Source organism: Bos javanicus, chromosome 9 (assembly GCF_032452875.1).
Source record: "Bos javanicus breed banteng chromosome 9, ARS-OSU_banteng_1.0, whole genome shotgun sequence".
NCBI lineage: Eukaryota > Metazoa > Chordata > Mammalia > Artiodactyla > Bovidae > Bos > Bos javanicus.
Genome location: NC_083876.1, coordinates 61295092 through 61314046, shown reverse-complemented (window position 1 = coordinate 61314046; position 18955 = coordinate 61295092). Strand labels below are relative to the sequence as shown.

General features: G+C 39.0%; 1 protein-coding gene across 2 annotated transcripts in view; it reads right to left on the bottom strand.

Annotated features, from left to right (window-relative positions):
- Positions 1-222: 222 nt before the first annotated feature.
- RNGTT (RNA guanylyltransferase and 5'-phosphatase) overlaps positions 223-18955 on the bottom strand; it is a 249562-nt gene continuing 230829 nt past the window's right edge. For both annotated transcript variants that reach the window (XM_061427844.1, XM_061427845.1), the window contains 2 exons: positions 4307-4430; positions 223-2810 (listed from right to left, as the gene is read on the bottom strand). In XM_061427844.1, coding sequence (XP_061283828.1) covers positions 2653-2810; positions 4307-4430 — 282 coding nt within the window. In that variant the 3' untranslated portion in view covers positions 223-2652. The remainder of the gene's footprint in view (positions 2811-4306; positions 4431-18955) is intronic.

The following is an 18955-nucleotide window of genomic DNA, read 5'->3' as shown; positions in this document are numbered from 1 at the left end:
ATTTTCTCTAACGCATTAGTTTTTCCTACCTGGAAGCATTTGATGCATAATTTTCAAGTTTCGTGGTTTCTCAGGAAGAAAAATAGAGGATTTTCCAAGTTTTTATGCTAATCTCAAGAATGCAACAAAACTAGGTGGATGTTGAGGGGCATGGTTGAGAGGATCTGATAAAAGCAACAAAAGGGACACAAAAGCATCAGCAGTAAAACAAAGAAGATACACTTTCTGTTATTTTAAATCAGTAGTTTTATTACAATATGGACTGACACACAATTAGAGAAGGAATGTCCTGACATTTTCTGAGCATTTCACGGAAAGCAAATGTAACCAGCCAGGCAGTCAAGTCTTCCACATCTTTTTCAAACACAGAGCAAAATCTTTTATCTGTGATAACAAAGGAAAGTAAAGTTTTCTTATTCTTGTCTACATAACTTCAGCGTCAGAAAACAGTTATTAGGAAGTGGGCTGAGACAGAAGTATTTCCTTCATGACGTCCCAAATCATGCCTCCAGACTTCCACCCCGATTATTTTCTGGATGACTTTTTATGACACTAAGGATGGTAATGTGTTCAGGGGCTAAATGGGATCTACTTACTATACATCACTACAACTGAAAGGGAGAGATAAATTAAGAAAATTAAGTCCTGGAAAATGCACAAAGGCAAAGAGAAAATATCTGAGTGTACTGAAGATGAGATGCTCTTTTCACGTAACCCATTTAAAAGGTTACAATTACCATAAACATTTTAACTCCATTAAAGACCGCTGACAAAGGCTTGCTCTCTCATCAGCAAAAGGCTTCTGCCCTTACACGAGCTTGGAAGAAAGCATCACACTGTGTGAAAAGAGCCACTAATCCTGGTGAAGCAGGTGTCAGACTAACAGGAGTTGCATAGGCTTTTCAGATCCATTTTGTACAAGACACCATGAAATCTTGACCAATTTCCACCTTTCAATAGTTGCAGTAGCAATCAGATGTTTTTATCCCTGTAGCACTCAAACACACAAAAGTACTCTAGGAAAGAAACACTACAATGGCATTTTGAATAAATTCACATTACATAACTTGGGAACAATAAAGGGAGAAGCCCAAGCATGACTCCAGTATTTCATATAGAAAAGCACTGCAGGAGAAAACTTTGTTTAAAAACATTAAAACTCGAATGAATAGAAATACACTTTTGGTTAATCTGTGCTGTTTCATATAGAAATCCTATCAGATACTCAATCTACTAGGTGACTCGTTTGGATTTTCATGTCTCACTGTCTTAGTAGAAGAATGTACACTGCTGCCTATACTCACATATATATGCATTTACATATATAAAATTCAGATAATGAAAATTTGTTTTAAATACACATACTTAAAACCTGTACCCTAAAAATAAATACATTGGCCTCCAGTAAGCTAATTCTCAAGAGTTCCTTGACAAACCAATCAGAACACAGTTTCTCAACAATGGCACGTGACGAATTAGCCACTCTTTAAATCCATTATCTATCAGTAAATGTGTTAAAATTCAGATGTACAACCGAAATAGCATTCCCAGAATAGATGAGAGAAAATTCTGGCTTTGAAAATAAATGTCTTGGCTTCCTTCATGTTTAGTTCCTACAGATGTCTAGTCTTTGCCTCTGCATTTATCTAGCAGTGGGAGAGCATTTTCCAGGGACAGCATTCTCTTCCACTGATGTTACCTTCTAATCAAAGGAGTCAGCTGGCATTTCCTTTGCAGTTTTGTATAAAGGAACTAATACAACATTGTGTATATACCTGATATCACTCCCATCATCACAGTGAGTTGTGTGTTTTAATGTAATTTACAATGCGCCGATACCACCGAGGTAGGGGAGAAGTAGCCCTGGCATTAAAAAAGCCTCCCAGAAGAACACCACACAGGGACTGGGCGGTGTATCTCCACGTTTTATGAAGTGACTCAAGACCACTGCCAGAGTGGACAGACTGGGTATGTCTGATACTGTAGTTCAAACCACAGACTAGATACACTTCCTTTAGAAAGAATGACATTCACAAGATGGAGCTTTACTTTTTTACTTTTACAGTTCCAAAACAACTTAAAATGATATAAACCAGACCAAGCTGTTTAATACAGTACAATATTTAACAACTTTGTCATTTGGTTTTGAATATCAGAATTTCAGAGATGTAGGAAATCCATGATAAATAATAGCAAGAATGTTTAATGCCACTGCCTAAATGTTTTAAAAGGAAAATCTATCATAGTTGAAATATAACTTCTAAAAAAGACAATGTTCTATGCACTCACAGTTCCAGATTGCTAACTTTATAAATTAAAGCAAAAGTTATCCATATATAAACAAGGCCTCTTTTTCATTGATTTTGATCTCATTTAAACCTTGAGATATTTCAATCTTCAGATTCCACAAGGTAAGGCTGAATTTATCATATATAAATAAAATGTTTAAGTCCATGATGTATTGTAGCACTGAGGAAACAAAAACACCAAATATTTACAGACTGGCTACAATACTTTTTTTTTTTAAGTCAAATGTATATCAACATCAAGCCACACTCTTTTTTTTTTAAATTTCTCTGGTTGCAAAAAATGGGACAACAGCATTTTTTCTCACTCATCTTTCCTCTCAGTCCTGAAGTCAGAGGCAGGTCTTTAGGTCAAAGGTCTTTTGGGAGGTGGTGGAGGCATGAGCTCTGTGTCTGGGTCTGGATGATGCTTTCGCTTCTGTCCTTGAGAAGCTGCTGCACATCTGTCAATGAACTCGAAGAGCATCTCCTTGGTGACAGGGTTGGAGATACTGTTGCACACAGCTGTGGAGAAAGGGAGACACGTGTCTCATGTGAGGGTTCATGAAGGGAGCTGACTTGCCCCAGGGAGATGAAGACAGGAGAGGTTTCCATCCCAACAGGCTAGAACGTTCCATCTTGCCGACGTGGGTGACCTGCTGCGAATTAAACTGCTCCTCTCTCCCCCACCCCTGAAATGAGGGCATTGCTGGTGGCTTTTCATTTCTCGGCAGAGCCATGTGGCTTGTGGGATCTTAGTTCCCAGACCAGGGATGTATCCCACGTCCCCTGCACTGGAAGCACTGGACCCCCAGGGAAGTCCCTCTAGTGGTTACTCTTCACTATTAATTCTAGAACAAAATGTTTAAGTAGTTGGGTTTAAGCCTGTCTTCACCACAGTTTTCGATCCTTCCAAACAGTTTGTATTGCATATTGATCTCGTGCAATGCATCCCACTCCAGTCCATGTTAATACAGTTTCTAAAGAAAACACACCCTGTGTCTCCAACCTTTCTCTCTCTCAGAGAGACGTGCACACTGGCACGTGTGTAACACAGCACACTAAGGCTCTGTTGTAGCTGGGAAAGCATATTTTCCTTTATTTTAGTAGCTTGTTTGAAGTAAGGTATTATAACAAAATGACTATTAAATAAACACCTTTTCTTGTGTGATCAAAACTGTATTTACCTACTTGGTTTTAGAAAAAAAGACATGGGCTTAATTACTCCTCTTTTTTGAAATTAACTCATCCTGTCTGAACACAAATAGTTCTAACAAGAATCTTTTGAATGTATAAAAGTAACTTTTAATCTGTAAAACTCAAACTGTCAATTTCTTTATTATCTCTTAAGCTTATCATCCCACCATCGGCACCTTCACTGACTGAGCACTCTTAAAGTTCACAATCCCATTAACCTTTAATCTTGGTTTGTTTGGTTTTTTTCCAATTCCACTAAAAGCTCAATCCAGAGTTGCCTGAAGTAGTAGTTTACCTTATAAAAATAATTAATGCATGCTGCTCCTCATGAAACAAGCTTACTACTCTGAATTCCCAAAGCAATCACACTGTACCCAGAGCACATCCTGAAGATAGCATACCAAATTCTACATTTTTTTTTTTAAGCTTTTCATTGACTTTGTTCTCCATTGTTTGTAAAGCTATTTTAGGAGCTGGAAATTACATTCTCCCCTGCTAATTCTGTCTTTTACCATCTGGCAAACGATGGTTTTTAGCGTTTTGAACAGATCTGCAATTACCGTGGTTTTTGTTATGGTTGTTGTTCAACAAATTCACCTTGTCCACAGCTCACCTTCTTGCCCTTTAAACTGCTCCCCTGAGCACCTGGCAGGAGCCCACAGGTTTAAAGAGGACTGGAGTCACAGGCACAGACCTGCCACAAGCCCTCTTCAGTCTGGATGACCTTCTCCCCTCTGAGCTGAACCGTGAAAGAGGTTCGTTCTAACACCTTACCTCTTTTGGGGGGTTTCATGTACCATCCACTGGGAGGCTGTCATACTCACCCATGGCAGTGTTGTAGGCATTAGGAAAACTTTTATCTGTTCTCTGTCTCATAAAGACCCAGCTGTTGTTCTCGAATTTGCATTCTATAATTTTGTTGTCATACTGTTTTAGCTCTTTTGTCACCTGTTTTAAAAGAGAATTGACGAAAATATTTAAGTCATTTGACAGGCTCTTGCCTCCATTATGTGACAGATGCATGAGGGGATGCCAAAAACACCTCGGTGGCCCGTCACATGGAGCTCTTTGTCACCTGAAGCGTCTAATCAAGCCCAAGGATGCGGTACTCACTCCCCTGCACACTTGCCGATTAATCTGACATCTTATAAATAGGAGTGAAAACGGCTGCCAATATACAGCAGTTAAAGGAAGCTATGCAGAAACCAGCCACTCCTGAGCCAGGTGCAAATGTTACCACAGGGACCAGTGCCTCCAATACTGTCTGTGTCCCTCTGGCTTTCAGAAACTGAGTATCTGCAAAGGTTCCAAAAACTTTCAGAAAGGTCCTGCCATCTACATTCCTATGTCAGAACCTAAGAGATCCCCTTTACTGGTTAAGATAAAAAGTTACACACAAGAGAGGAGACATTAGGATCTGATTCAGGCAATGTGCATCCTAAATATTTTGCTTTTTAAGCAGTGATAATTAACCAAAAAGCTCATCTTTAGGCTGTTTATTTACCCTTTTCATCTCCAAAACAGTAGGAATTTAGAGATGAAGCTGCTTTTGATATTAGGTGGTGGATTTTTTTGGCTACTTCACCTCAGATGATTGAATATGGATTACAACTTACTCTATCAAAGCTAACAAGTATCCATGGCAACTGTAGAGGCTTTTAAAAGATACTTCATCGGGCTGTGAGGATGGTTTTCATAAATAGGAATCTAAGCTTATCTTTGCAGTTTTCAAATCAAATGCCAGTCATAGTAATATTTTAATTCTGTCCTCATCTTTCACAGCTAACAACTTTTCCTCACAATATGGAAGATTGCAATCAGTTAACTTCATTAGCATTATTTGAAAGGCTCTCCCTTTTCTACCCACGTATTCACTACCACCTAGGAATATAAAGAGAAGCAAATTTTTTAAAGATGCTGTCAATTCACAGAATAGGCAGTGCATGTTTTCATAAAAACTTTCAAATTGTAGTCCTTTTCCCTTCTTCAGTATTACAGCTGATTGGACTACTTGCATTTTCAACAAGTCTGACAGGACCAACACATTTCAGTGTACTGGAACCAGACCTACCCAAGAAAATGATGTTCTACTTAATAAACTTGAAGATTCATCCTCAAATATTCATTATTCTAATCTCAACTCCCCTCCCTCCCTTCCGAGGGATCTACCTCCTTTTATTTTTGATACATGATCTCTATCCAACCTAGGCAACTTACTCGGGTACAGGAACCACTTACATTACACCAGAAGTAGGCTCTAACAGGTAGGTTGCTAAACCTTTCAGATTCTTCCTTTTCTAATTTCTTAAATGGGCAATGGAGCTTCTAAGGCACCGGGACACTGGAGCAATAACAAATGAAAGTGTCCGACACATAGTAGCCCACCAGTAGAATTCTTAATTGAATATAAAGTCAGGAAATGAAACATTACTTGTAAACTTTAAGAAAAACAAGCTAAGCAAATTCACTAAAGAAACCAAGATGACATGAAAAGATATACTTTGAAAGCACTTGTCAAGAAAATTATATCATACACATTTACAAGAATGGCTTGTTATCAATGTGCAGTCTGTACTTTTACTCACTGCTGATCACAGTACATCTTTATCACATAGCTTATCATTCTTGTGTTCCTAGCATCTGATTTGCTATAAATTATGTGTTGCTCAGTCTGACTATAGCGGTTGGGCTGTATTATTAAGTATCTGTTTGTATCTGTCCACATTAACACTCTGGGAAACAAGGCTTTCCAGAAAATGCAGGCACCTGCCACTATGCCAACCTAAATGTATTTCCATGTTCAAAAACAAGTACATTGCTGTTCATTCACCACACCAATAATATTCCCAAAACAGACACACTGTACTCATTTGGTCAGGTAATAAAATATATCTAACTGATAAACACAATACATCCCATATGTGTACAAAGACAGTTTTCACTAATGGTCAGATCAGAAGAATGACTGGCATACAGGGAAGGAGTTTAATTTTAGTATCTAAATTCTAATTGGTTACTATGACAATAATCATCCTCAGCCAATCATACATTATTATTTACTAAAACAGGATCTGGTTAGGCCTTTTATAATCAGCTCTGCTACCCTGTTTTGAGTTAATGAGAGGCTGCAAGTAATAAGAATAAAATATTTATAAATCAAGATTTTACATCTGTACCCATAATTACATTGGATTAATGAGATTTATTGGGGGTTTTTTGGTGGGGGGAGAAAATACAGTGTATTTTATACTGAAGAAAATATTTTTTTTGCTTTCTTCTTGTCCATCTTATTGAGTACCACGCTTTTGATACCATTTAAATCTACCAATAATCTGGTGTTGAGATAGTCAGACGAAACCAGATCTAGTACCTCTGAAGATTTGAGATTAGCAGGTCAATGGAACAAAGGGCCCAAGACAGAAGAAGACAGAACCACAGCTGTTCTTCTCTGTATTTTTTTCTTTTTTCAAAGATGCAACATAGTTTAATCTCAAAAACATTATGCTGAGCAAAAAGAGCTGACACAAAGGAATATATACTGTGTGACTCCTTTATACAAATTTCAAGAACAGACAAAACAAATCTAAACTGATATAAATAAGAATAATGGTTGCCTGGAGTACAGATTCAAGTGGTAAGGGGACTGGAGTACAGATCCAAGTGGTTAAGGGGACTGACAGCATAATAGTAGCATGTAGGAAATTTTAAGTGTGTTGGAAATGTTGTAGAGCATCATTAGGGTAGTTGTTACACAGATTAATATATTTTTTCAAAACTCATCAAATTGTTTAGCAAAATTTATGCATTGTATTGCATGTAAATTACACCTCTATTTTTTAATAGAATACTTTTTGTAACCTAAATGCTGGCCATGGTACCAAGTCACAAAAGGCAAACCATCGGTGTTGGCTGAACCAGCCTGCACAGAGCAGACAGATGAGTTTCTGTCTCTAATGGTGGAGCGCAAGCCTTTAAAATTTACTGTCCCTGCTCTGTGAGAGCTGTTTTGTTATCAAGAGCTCATCTTCCTTTTCTAGAGAGACTACAAAGGGGAGAGGGATTTCTCTGAACTAATTGCTCTAGAGACACTACAAAATAACAAATATCCTTAGATTGAGAAGACACCAGTAAGCTGGGTTTTAACTTTTAATTCTGAAATAATTTTAGATCTACAGAAAAGTTGTAAAGATTGTATCAAGAGTTCCAGGATTCCCATCACCCTGCTTCTTCTAATGTTCATGTTTTGTATATCACAGAACAGTTATCAACTCTGAGAAGTTAACAATGATACAACACAATCGGCTAAACTTGATTCAGACTTCATCATTTTTTCCACTTATGTCTTTATCTGCTCCAGGATCCAGTCCAGGCAGCTGCATTGTACTGTCACGTCTGCTTAGTCTCTTCTGACCTATGACAGCTTCTCAGACCCTTCGTGACACACTTGAAGACTGCTAGCTAGATATTTTGTAAAATGTTCCTCAGTCTGTGATTTTCTGATGTTTTCTCATGATCAGACTGAGGTTATACATTTTGGGAAAGAATGCCAGAGAGATGATGTACCCTTCTCATTACATAATATCTAGGGGATAGATAAGATCTTGGGCTTCCCAAGAGGTGCAATACTAAAAAAAAATCCACCCACCAACGCAGGAGATGCAAGAGACGCAGGTTCGATCCCTGGGTTGGGAAGATCCCCTGGAGTAGGAAATAGCAACCCACTCTAGTATTCTTTGCCTGGAAAATTCCATGGATGGAGGAGTCTGGCGGGCCATAGTCCATGGGGTCACAACATGATTCCTTACTGGTGATGTAAACCCTGATCACCTGGTGAAGAAGGTACCAGCCAGGTTTCTTTACTGTAAAGCTAGCATACTCTATTAGTTATGAGGCACTGTGTCTAGCCCTGAACAAAGATAAGGGAATTCAGCCACTTGCTTGAAGGAAGGGTATCTAAGAATATGTGGACATTTATTAAAAGTATCACAGAAATCAATACATTTCCTAGGAGAGAGACTTTGAGGCTATACAAATATCCCTTTTCTTCTTAAAAGTTTCACTCATTAATTGTAGCATTCATCCATGAATCATGCCTATGGCAATTATGACTGTGGTATTCTAACGGAATTTTCTACTTTCTCCATTCCTTATACATTTATTATCTGGATGTCTTCTGTAAAGAAGATTTGCTCTTCTCCCTCATTTATTTATTTGCATCAGTAAGAGCTCATGGATATTTATTCTATTCTTTGGCTTATCATAAACTATTTTCACTTCATTTTCTTGCTCAAATTGTTCCGGTTTTGGCCACTGGGAACTCTGTCGAGTTGGCTGCTGTCCACTTTTACTTACTTACGTAGTTTTAGTGTTTAGTCCCTGGCAACACAAGTACCACTCCAGTCTCATCTTTTATTTTCTTTGCCTCAGCTCTAGAGTCAGCCATGAATCGGTCAGCTCTAAAGTCATCCTCTACCAGGATTTTATAAGAAAAAATTTACTCTTCAGTAGTCCAGACTATGCTAAAAAAGTATTTACACACATCCCTTGCTTTGGTCAGAATTTAAAATTACTGAGAAAAAGAGAGGTAGGGGAGAAAGAGGAGTGAGTGTGAGAGAGAAAAAGAGTAACAGTGAGATATTCACATTAGAGAGAATAGTATGAATATGAATATATGTTCATACTTAGATGTTTCCACCCCATCTTTTGTGAACTGCTATCTGGAGCTAAACTAAGTTGACCACTGTTTCTTTTCTGCACTTAAAACTCTACTCAAGCTCTAACTCTGTAGTGTAACAGAAGGTGAATTTTTAAAATATATTTCAAGGAGATGAAATCAGAGATCTTATTTCCATGTATGCAACTTTGGTATCTAATACTTATAAATGAAGGCAGAGAAAATAAAACAACAAAGAAATCGAAATGGAATTATAAAAGTTTTCCTTGTGATGTCAGAACAAGACAATCAGCTTAAATCTGAATCATTAGACAATCTTTTAGAACTACTACCTTATAGTAGGGCCTTGATATATTGCTTTTAGAAAGTGCATCCATCTATCAGAGGAAATAAAACTCTTGTACCCTTCCTAAAAATATGCTACACTTAACCACTTGAAAAAAAAAGTTCCTCCATTAAAATCAATTTGTGTTTGTACTTTTATAATGAAGAACTACTGGGTAAATAACACACCTCACATTTGCTAAATTAGAAACATAGTAACAGGAAGTCTCTCTCTCTTGAATAGCAGGGTCTTCAAGCCCTCCAATCTGGAGTTCAGCGAATAGTAGCCAATTGGCTATTCAAAGTAGCCAACAAAAAGAAAGCAGCTAGAACTCAGTCTTATTTATCCCACTGCAGACAAGTCCAGGGTATGACATCACCACTAAACTACAGATTACTACCTCTTCATAAAATTAGAGTTAGTTACAGTTACTATTCAAAATACAATAAATCTTCATATAAAATAACTGGGCAGATAAAACAGCATGTTGCTGCTGCTGCTGCTAAGTCGCTTCAGTCGTGTCCGACTCTGTGTGACCCCATAGACGGAAGCCCACCAGGCTCCCCCATCCCTGGGATTCTCCAAGCAAGAACACTGGAGTGGGCTGCCATTTCCTTCTCCAATGCATGAAAGTGAAAAGTGAAAGGAAGTCGCTCAGTTGTGTCTGACTCTTAGCGACCCCATGGACTACAGCCTACCAGGCTCCTCCATCCATGGGATTTTCCAAGCAAAAGTACTGGAGTGGGGTGCCATTGCCTTAGTGATTGTTAGTAGATGCTGGAGTTAGGTATGACTTATTTTCTTCTCTGTGCTTTGCTGTATTGTCCGAACTGTCTACATAATGCATGCTTAACTTTCACAATTTTTCATGAAAAATTCCTAAAATAAACTATGTTTCATAAAAGATGGTAAACATGAGATTGTTTTTAATGTAGAAAAAAAGGTCAATTAAAAAAAGAAGTAAATCAAATTATGTCACCCCCTTATCAGGGGCTTCCCATTACAGAGCACTAAATGACATAGCTGCTGTTTATCTTTCTAGCTCTCATAAATTATCTTAGAGCATCCCACAACTTTTCCTCTATTTTGTTTATCATTATGTAATTATTTGTTTAGTATCTGTCCACCACCATGGTTAATAATTACTGTATACTTACTAGGTGTGGGGTACTTTCAAGTGCTTTACATGGATTCATTTATTTAACTCTCACAACAACTCTAGAAAGTATCACCCCTGTTTTTAAAGATAGGGAAGCAGAGGCAGAGAGGAGTTAAGCAATTTGATTAGAGACTCACAGTCAGTAAGAAGCAGAGAAACATCGCATCCCTATTAGGTTTTATTCTAATCTTAAAAGTTTTCACTCCATCCCTGTTAGGTTTTCATCCCAATCCCAAAGAAAGGCAATGGCGAAGAATGCTCAAACTACCGCACAATTGCCCTCATCTCACATGGTAGCAAAGTAACGCTCAAAATTCTCCAAATGAGGCTTCAACAGTATGTGAACTGAGAACTTTCAGATGTTCAAGCTGGATCCAGAAAAGGCAGAGGAACCAGAGATCAAATTACCAACATCCGCTGGATCACAGAAAAAGCAAGAGAGTTCCAGAAAAACATCTACTTCTGCTTCATTGACTACACTAAAGCTCTATGACTGTGTGGATCACAACAAACTGTGTAAAATTCTTCAAGAGATGGGAATACCAGACCACCTGACCTGCCTCTTGAGAAGCCTATATGCAGGTCAGGAAGCAACAGTTAGAACTGGACATGGAACAACAGACTGGTTCCAAAAAGGAAAAGGTGTACGTCAAGGCTGTATATTGTCACCCTGCTTATTTAACTTGTATGCAGAGAACATCATGTGAAATGCTGGACTGGATGAAGCACAAGCTGGAATCAAGACTGCAGGGAGAATTATCAATAAGCTCAGATATGCAGATGATATCACCCCTATGGCAGAAAGCAAAGAGGAACTAAAGAGCCTCTTGATGAAAGTAAAAGAGAAGAGTGAAAAAGCTGGCTTAAAACTCAATATTCAAAAAACGAAGATCATGGCAACCTGTCCCATCACTTCATGGCAAATAGATGGGAAAACAGTGGAAACAGTGACAGACTTTATTTTCTTGGGCTCCAAAATCACTGCAGATGGTGATTGCAGCCATAAAATCAAAAGACGCTTGCTCCCTGGAAGAAAAGCTATGACCAACTTAGACAGCATATTAAAAAGCAGAGATATTATTTTACCAACAAAGGTCTGTATAGTCAAAGCTATGGTTTTTCCAGTGGTCATGTACGGATGTGAGAGTTGGACCATAAAGAAATCTGAGTGCCGAAGAAGTGATGCTATTGAACTATGGTGCTTGAGAGTCCCGTGAACTGCAAGGAGATCAAACAAGTCCATCCTAAAGGAAATCAGTCCTGAATTTTCATTGGAAGAACTGATGCTGAAGTTGAAGCTCCAAAACATTGGCCAAAGAGCTGACTCACTGGAAAAGACCCTGATGCTGGGAAAGACTGAGGGCAGGAGGAGAAACGGAAGACAGAGAATGAGATGGTTTGATGGCATCACCGACTCGATGGACATGAGTTTCAGCAAGCTCTGGGAAATAGTGATGGACAGGGAAGCTTGGCGCGCTGCAATTCACGGGGTCGCAAAGAGTCGGACATGACTGAACAACTGAACTGGTTAGGTTTTACAATCTGAACATGAATCTAATGAGGTTTCAGATGCAGACACTGAAGCCCAAAGTATTTAAGTAACTTGTATAAGGATACAAGTTGTATCGAAATTCAAATTCTAGGCCTCTGTGAGTAAAACACCTGTGACTTCCTTTCCCCTCAGAATCTAGCCTCCAGGTTGAAAACGTATCACAGGAGGCAAAGGTAGACTGTACTTGAGAGAGATTTTACTTCTTGTGTAATAAACTGTAATTTAAGTAGTCATTTCCAAGGATTACATTCCACTTGGGAGAGCCTGTGGGTGGGAGGCAAAGTGATGTGTGACAGATGAAGGGCAGGAGAACATAACATGCTGGTTTGAACCAATCACGATGTCTATCAAGTTTCTTTTTTCTGCACTTTCCAAACGCCCGCCATGTTGACCTGCATCAGTCTCTGCTGTTTGCTATTCTGGTTGCGTGAGCACGAACCACAAATCATAGCAAATTGCAGAATTTCTCAATCATTAAGAATTTACAATAGGTTAATTTTAAAATGGGCTGTACTTCACAGCTGCAAAGCTTTTGTCTGATTTCTCGATCAAATGAGAAGCCATTATTGGACTGAAGACCTTTCCATGGGCATGACCAGTCAAAGGAAAAGGTCATGTGCACGGAACTGGCAGTTCTGCCAGGTAAGGTGAGGTAATGGTAACGGTTCACTAAACAGAGAGCCACACTCTATGGCACAATATATCGCTCTGTTTAGTACCAAGCATGATGAGAATTTATAAGTAGATCATGGGTTCAGTGCATGCTTGGGATAGTAAAAATGATACAAAACTAAGGAAAGCTTTACAAGCTACTGGCATACCTCAGTTTACTGCACTTTGCTTTATTTCACTTCATAGATACTGCACTTTTTTTTTTTTAAAAAAAACAAATTAAAGGTTTGTAGCAACACTGTTTTGTCAGATGCTGGTTAGCATTTTTCAGCAAAGTATTTTTAAATTAAAGTATGTATATGTTTTTGGACATAATGCTATTACTGAACACTCAGTGACAGTGAAAGTCACTCAGTCGTGTCCGACTCTTTGTGACCCCACAGAATTCTCCAGGCCAGAATACTGGAGTGAGTAGCCTTTCCCTTCTCCAGGGGATCTTCCCAATCTAGGGATCGAACCCACATCTCCCGCATTGCAGAAGGATTCTTTACCAACTGAGCTATCAGGGAAGCCTACTGAACACTTAATAGACTATAGTTTAGAGTCAACGTAACTTTTATATACATTAAGCAACCAAAAAATTCATGTGACTTGCTTTATTGTGATTATTTCAGTGGTCTGGAACCAAACACCAATATCTCCAAGATCTGCCTGGATCATTAATGTGAGGAGACTAAAATGCAATATGCATGTCTAACACTTTTTATTACTAGTTATAAGTATGATGACAGACTTAACTGAAGGTGCTTGTTTTTTAAGATGTCTTTCTCACAGCCAGTGGAAATAATGAATAAAGTATATTTGAGTTTGATTAATGGTCCATCTACTGGCATAACAAACACCTAACTTAAAATCATGTTAATGGTCATTAAATATCCATGCTTAACAAAGTTCACAATACACTGAATCTTATGTTTGAGCTAGGAAAATCACTAAAGTGTCAATGCTAAATCCAATTTACTTCATTGAGTCCTCCATTTACTTTCCAAGGATTTGCTAATGATTTGGACCCAATAATGGTCATTTTTTATTCTTTAGTAATGCAGGATGATTACATATAACTTTATCTCTTTCCTCTCACCCATTTTTAAACCCAACTATTCAACTCTGCCCTTTTTATGAGACCTCATGAGAACTGTCCTCCAGCTTAGATCAATGTAGCATGTGGCAATAAACCAAAACGCTAAGTAAAGATTTCCTTCCTGTTCTGCTTACCACTTAGAGAAAGAGAGAGGAAAAAAAAAAGAAAAGGCTGACATTCTTCCCTTTTGATTATCTTCCAGAATAAACTCTTGTTTTAAAATGGCCTGATTTGCTCTAGCATCACTAATAGGCACTGCAGTCCACAGACCCATGACGTCTGTGAATCTTTAGCTCGGGGACAAAGAACTCCTTAGTTTAGTGATAATGCTCTGTGGTGACGGGACCCATCTGAGCAAACGAAGTTTTCCAGAATTCCATTCTTCCAAGTTGGTACCTCAAGTCAGGGCAGACTCTCATTGAGACTCTCCGACCACAGTAACTGTAACTTTGCCACGCACACTGCATTCTGCTTTTATATATGCTTTCTCAACAAATGTATTTCTTCTTCTTTGAGAAAGAAATCCTGGAGTTACTGACAAACATTATACAAACACAGAGTGACAATATACTGCTCTGAACCCTAGAGTTCTATTTTGTATCTCTATATACTCTCTGAATGACATTCACAATGAATTTATTTAAATCTGCTTCATCAGCTCCAAGTACTGGAAATACCAGAAACTACTCAAAAGTTGAGTTTGAAAACAGTTAATATAAATTATCTTTATCAGTTGTCACAGTCCTTAAACACCTTCCTCAAAAAGAAAAAAAAATCTGTTTCCCCCCTAAAACACACTATAAATATCTTTCATAAAATCCAGTATTTTGGAGTTAATAACAAACTTGGAGATCATCAAATAAAACACTTATTCTGAAATATCCAAGTACTAAAGTGCATCCTGCACTATCTCTATGAATTAATGTATTTTTATGAGTGTGAACAGTCATGCTTTGAGGTTATAAAACCAGCAGAAAAAGCAAATTCATTACTTTGGTAACTTGCACTCAAGACTAATTTAACACTCTTACCCAAGATACTATTTTTTTTTTAATTAATTTTTATTTGAGTATAGTTGTGGCTTCCCTGGTGGCTCAGTGGTAAAGAATCTGCCTGAAATGCAGGAGACCCGGGTTCAATCCCTGGGTCAGGAAGATCCCCTGGAGGATGGTGTGGCAACCCACTCTAGTACTCTTGCCTAGAGAATCCCATGGACAGAAGAGCCTGGCAGGCTGCAGCCCACAGGGTGGCACAGAGATGGACATGACTAAAGTGACTAAGCAGCAGCAGTTTCTGAAGTATAGCAACTAAGATATTTATTTTCATTCGGAGTTATCTATTTTTAAAATTACTGACAGATTTTTTTCCTTCATGAGGAAAGGAAAGGGAGAGAACAAATAGTTTTTGAATACCTGACTTCACAGTCAGCACTTTACGCACATTAGAAGGAAATGGCGACCCAGTCCAGAATTTTTTTTTTAGCAACACAGGCATATTTTATTTTACATTTTATTAGCAGACAGATGGGCAGAAGAAGACAAAAATAAACCACTATAGGGGAAGTTGAACACGAAATGCCTCAGATAATTTTTTCTCCTAAGTTAAACTGAAGAAAAACATCTGTAATTTCAGCTAAGACAACTATTAAAGTCAGGTGTGTCCTGCTGGTTTCAGAAAAGTTGAAAATTTTATCTGAATTTTTGTAAATGTAAACCTTTTAAAAAATCAGGATGGGCATGGGGTGGGGTGGAGAGTTAATTTTCAGTGGAGAACTACACATTTTCCCCTTCAATCACTCACTATGTATTTTCCAAACCATAAGGAAACCAGCAAATAATTACTGGGAAAGAAGAAGGGACTACAAAAAAGTCTGGCTGGCAGAAGAAAACTCTGGAATGATGTGAAATGAAAGTGGGGAAGACTGTGAGAAGCAACAACAGAATCCTGATGATATACTCTGTCCACCCAGCCTCAAAATACACAGACGTGAAGAGCATCCAGAGGCCTCTGCTAGAATCAGAAGGAACGTCAAATTGTAGGGTGGTTTCTGAATTCACGTTACACCAAACAGCACAACTGTACTCACAAAGTTGAGGCCTGAGCCTGAGACCTCCACTCCCAAAAGAAGTCACGTGCTCAAGGTCACCTGTGTTTTGTGTTCTTGGGACAGAGCTCTGGAACCAGCATCTGAGTTTCACAAATCCGTCTGAACTATCTGAACGCCCACCTCCTAGGAAATCAACACACAGCCCAGTCTTTTCTGGAACGAACTGTACTCTCATCAGAGGCAAACCTAGCCCTCAAAAATAAAACCCCAAAGGGCTGACAGGTACAATCTCCAACCTGGCCCTCTGGCTCCCCACCGCTCCAGTATTCTTGCCTGGGAAATCCCATGGACAGAGGAGTCTGGCAGGCTGCAGTCCGTGGCATCACAGAGTCGGACACAACTTGGTGACTGAACAACAAGGTCAGAAAGTTTAGCTCATTCTCTCAGGGCTGTTTTGAGATCTGGAGCTCTGCATTATACTGTCTCTTAGAAATATCTAGAAAATTCAACATGCTGGAGGAAAGGGGAAATTTTATTGCTGTTCACTCCCAATCAAGAAATTACTGAACACCTAAACCAAAGAGCTAATGGAGTATACTTTGCAATCACCATAAACTACAGGGGACAGTGGATTCCTTTAGGTCACAGAAAGTTTATTGTAACATAATCTTCTAAAATAGATATGATAAAAAAACACAGGCTACATGTGAGAAAAACAAACAAAAATGAGCAAACAGACAAAAAATTCACCAGCCTCCAGTGCCACGGGCTGGCTAATAGTAGTGTGGAGAAAAGAGGCCTGGAAACAAGTTACCAGGAAAATCTCTAAAGTGGTGGGGGAAGACGTGGAGAAGGAGACAAAGGAAGTTCTCAGTGTCCTAAGCCAGGTCTGTGAAATGAAGATAAAGTGCTTTTCAGCTGAGTAATATACAACAGAGAAGGTTCTCAGTGGTAATTAGAGCTAAATTTTTAGGAGGCTCCAGTGATTGGAGGCTCACATGATTTCTGTCATGTGATTTTCAGTCTTTTCTGTCATGGCAACTGGTTTATCTGCTTTTATTTTCCCACCTTGGAGGGGTGGTGTGGGATCTTTGCAAAGAATTATGCATGTATATAAAATGCACAAAAATACTATTATGTAAAGATTTCTACATTTAGAAGGATCTGATTGCCTGATTTTGGGGAGATCAGCATTCACAAATCCTGAAGGTTACGTTTGGAACCAGATTCAAGTTCTCATTTAGTTTCCTCCCTCCTTGACTCCCACATTCCCTTAGGTTTTTGTTCTCATCTGGTCCTGATGAGGACAGTGGCAATGTCCCCTCGTGGGAATAAAGGACGAAAATCAAAATCACACAGACAAGCCTCCCCCTACCCCACGCATGCATACTTGTCTTTGCACATTCACCACTCAAGCCTCCAGAGTCTATTCTGAATAAGGTGGCTGCGGTTGCCTGCTAGGAAGGAAATTATTCTCTGGGCTGTAGCACTAAATTACCTGGAATTAAGTATGAAGATATAAAGTAGGTGGCTTTAATAAAAATAATACATCAGGTATGTGGCATGCTTGGCAGGAACGCTTTTAAATCATGTTATAAGACGTCCTCACAGTAGTGTGCCTCCCTCTAATTCTAAGTCAGCTCAGCCCTGCGACTACAGAAATCACTGAGCAAGTTTCTGACAGTGCTCCTCCCACCAGTGCCAACCTGGGCCGTTGCCAACTTTTAGGCCAGGATACCTGCCACCCTGAGTGCCCGTGGCTTCCACTGTGGTGTTTCACTGTGCCAGAAGCACGCTTGCTACTTGAGGGTCTGCTCTGGCCAAATGACAATACAGGAAGGATGCCTGTCTGGGGGCTTAATTCATAACTGGAATGTTGGAAAGTAACAAGCTGAAGACACTCCATCGCGTGCTTTGCGTGCCAGCTGCCAGCTGCCACGGAAGAAGGGTGATGGCCTCCTGATCCTGTCTGTGCCTGGAAGCTCCAAATTACCACCACTTTAACTGTCCTGCCACCACACTTCAGGTGTTACCACTTCTCTTTCATTTTTGCTTTTCAAATGTTTCAGGAACAACAGAATCCCATTCATCTAATTGGTGCCAAAGTATAGTCATGCTCCCCCAACTATGGTGTTCAATGCACAGTCTTGTCCTCTTCTGTCCTCAGGAAAGGGTGGGGGTGGGGATAGTAAGTCCCTGTTTTACCACTCGCACAGCAGAGTCTGGAGTTTCCCCAGCAGATGAATGCTATGTAGCCCCAATCCAAAGTCTGCTGACTGCAGAGCAAACAGCTGAATTTAACCCCAAATTAACCATGAAATATGAACTCCGGGTTAAACAGGTTGGCAGCAATTCGGTAAATTAGGAAAAGTGGCAGAGTGAACTTCTGGGATTTTTTATTTTTAATCTGACATTAAAAGGAAAAGTAACTCGTTCTTAGTTGTTTTTTTTTTTTTTGCCCTTTCCTCCATCCACCCACCCTGTTTTATTTTCCTTAAATAACTTTTTAGAAATCAAAATCCAGCAGAGAACAATTATGTTAATAATGCTGGGAAATTTGTTTGCTTTGTTAAATTGGGCTTCAAAAGCACTTCAACTTACATTTGTGATCACAAGTAATGCCTGTTCTTATATCCATTTAAAATGTTTACCCTATTACAGCTTATTATAAATGTGAGTCTCAGATGCAGCACCATGGCTGCTCATTTTCCAGACCACAATTTTATGATAATCATATGAAATGTATTCATGTGTCAACAGCCCTGCCTAACAATGCCCCAAATGGGGTTGTTTGCAAGACTGTGTTTCCAACAGACACAGAGTTCTGTGCTCCAGGACATTAAGAAACTGCTACAAGCAGAGAGGTCTCTATTTGACTATTTTAAATGAGTTTGTAACATAAACTCTTTCGCTACACTTAGCTCAGTTTAACTATTATGATCTCAGAAAACAGGTGAGCTCCA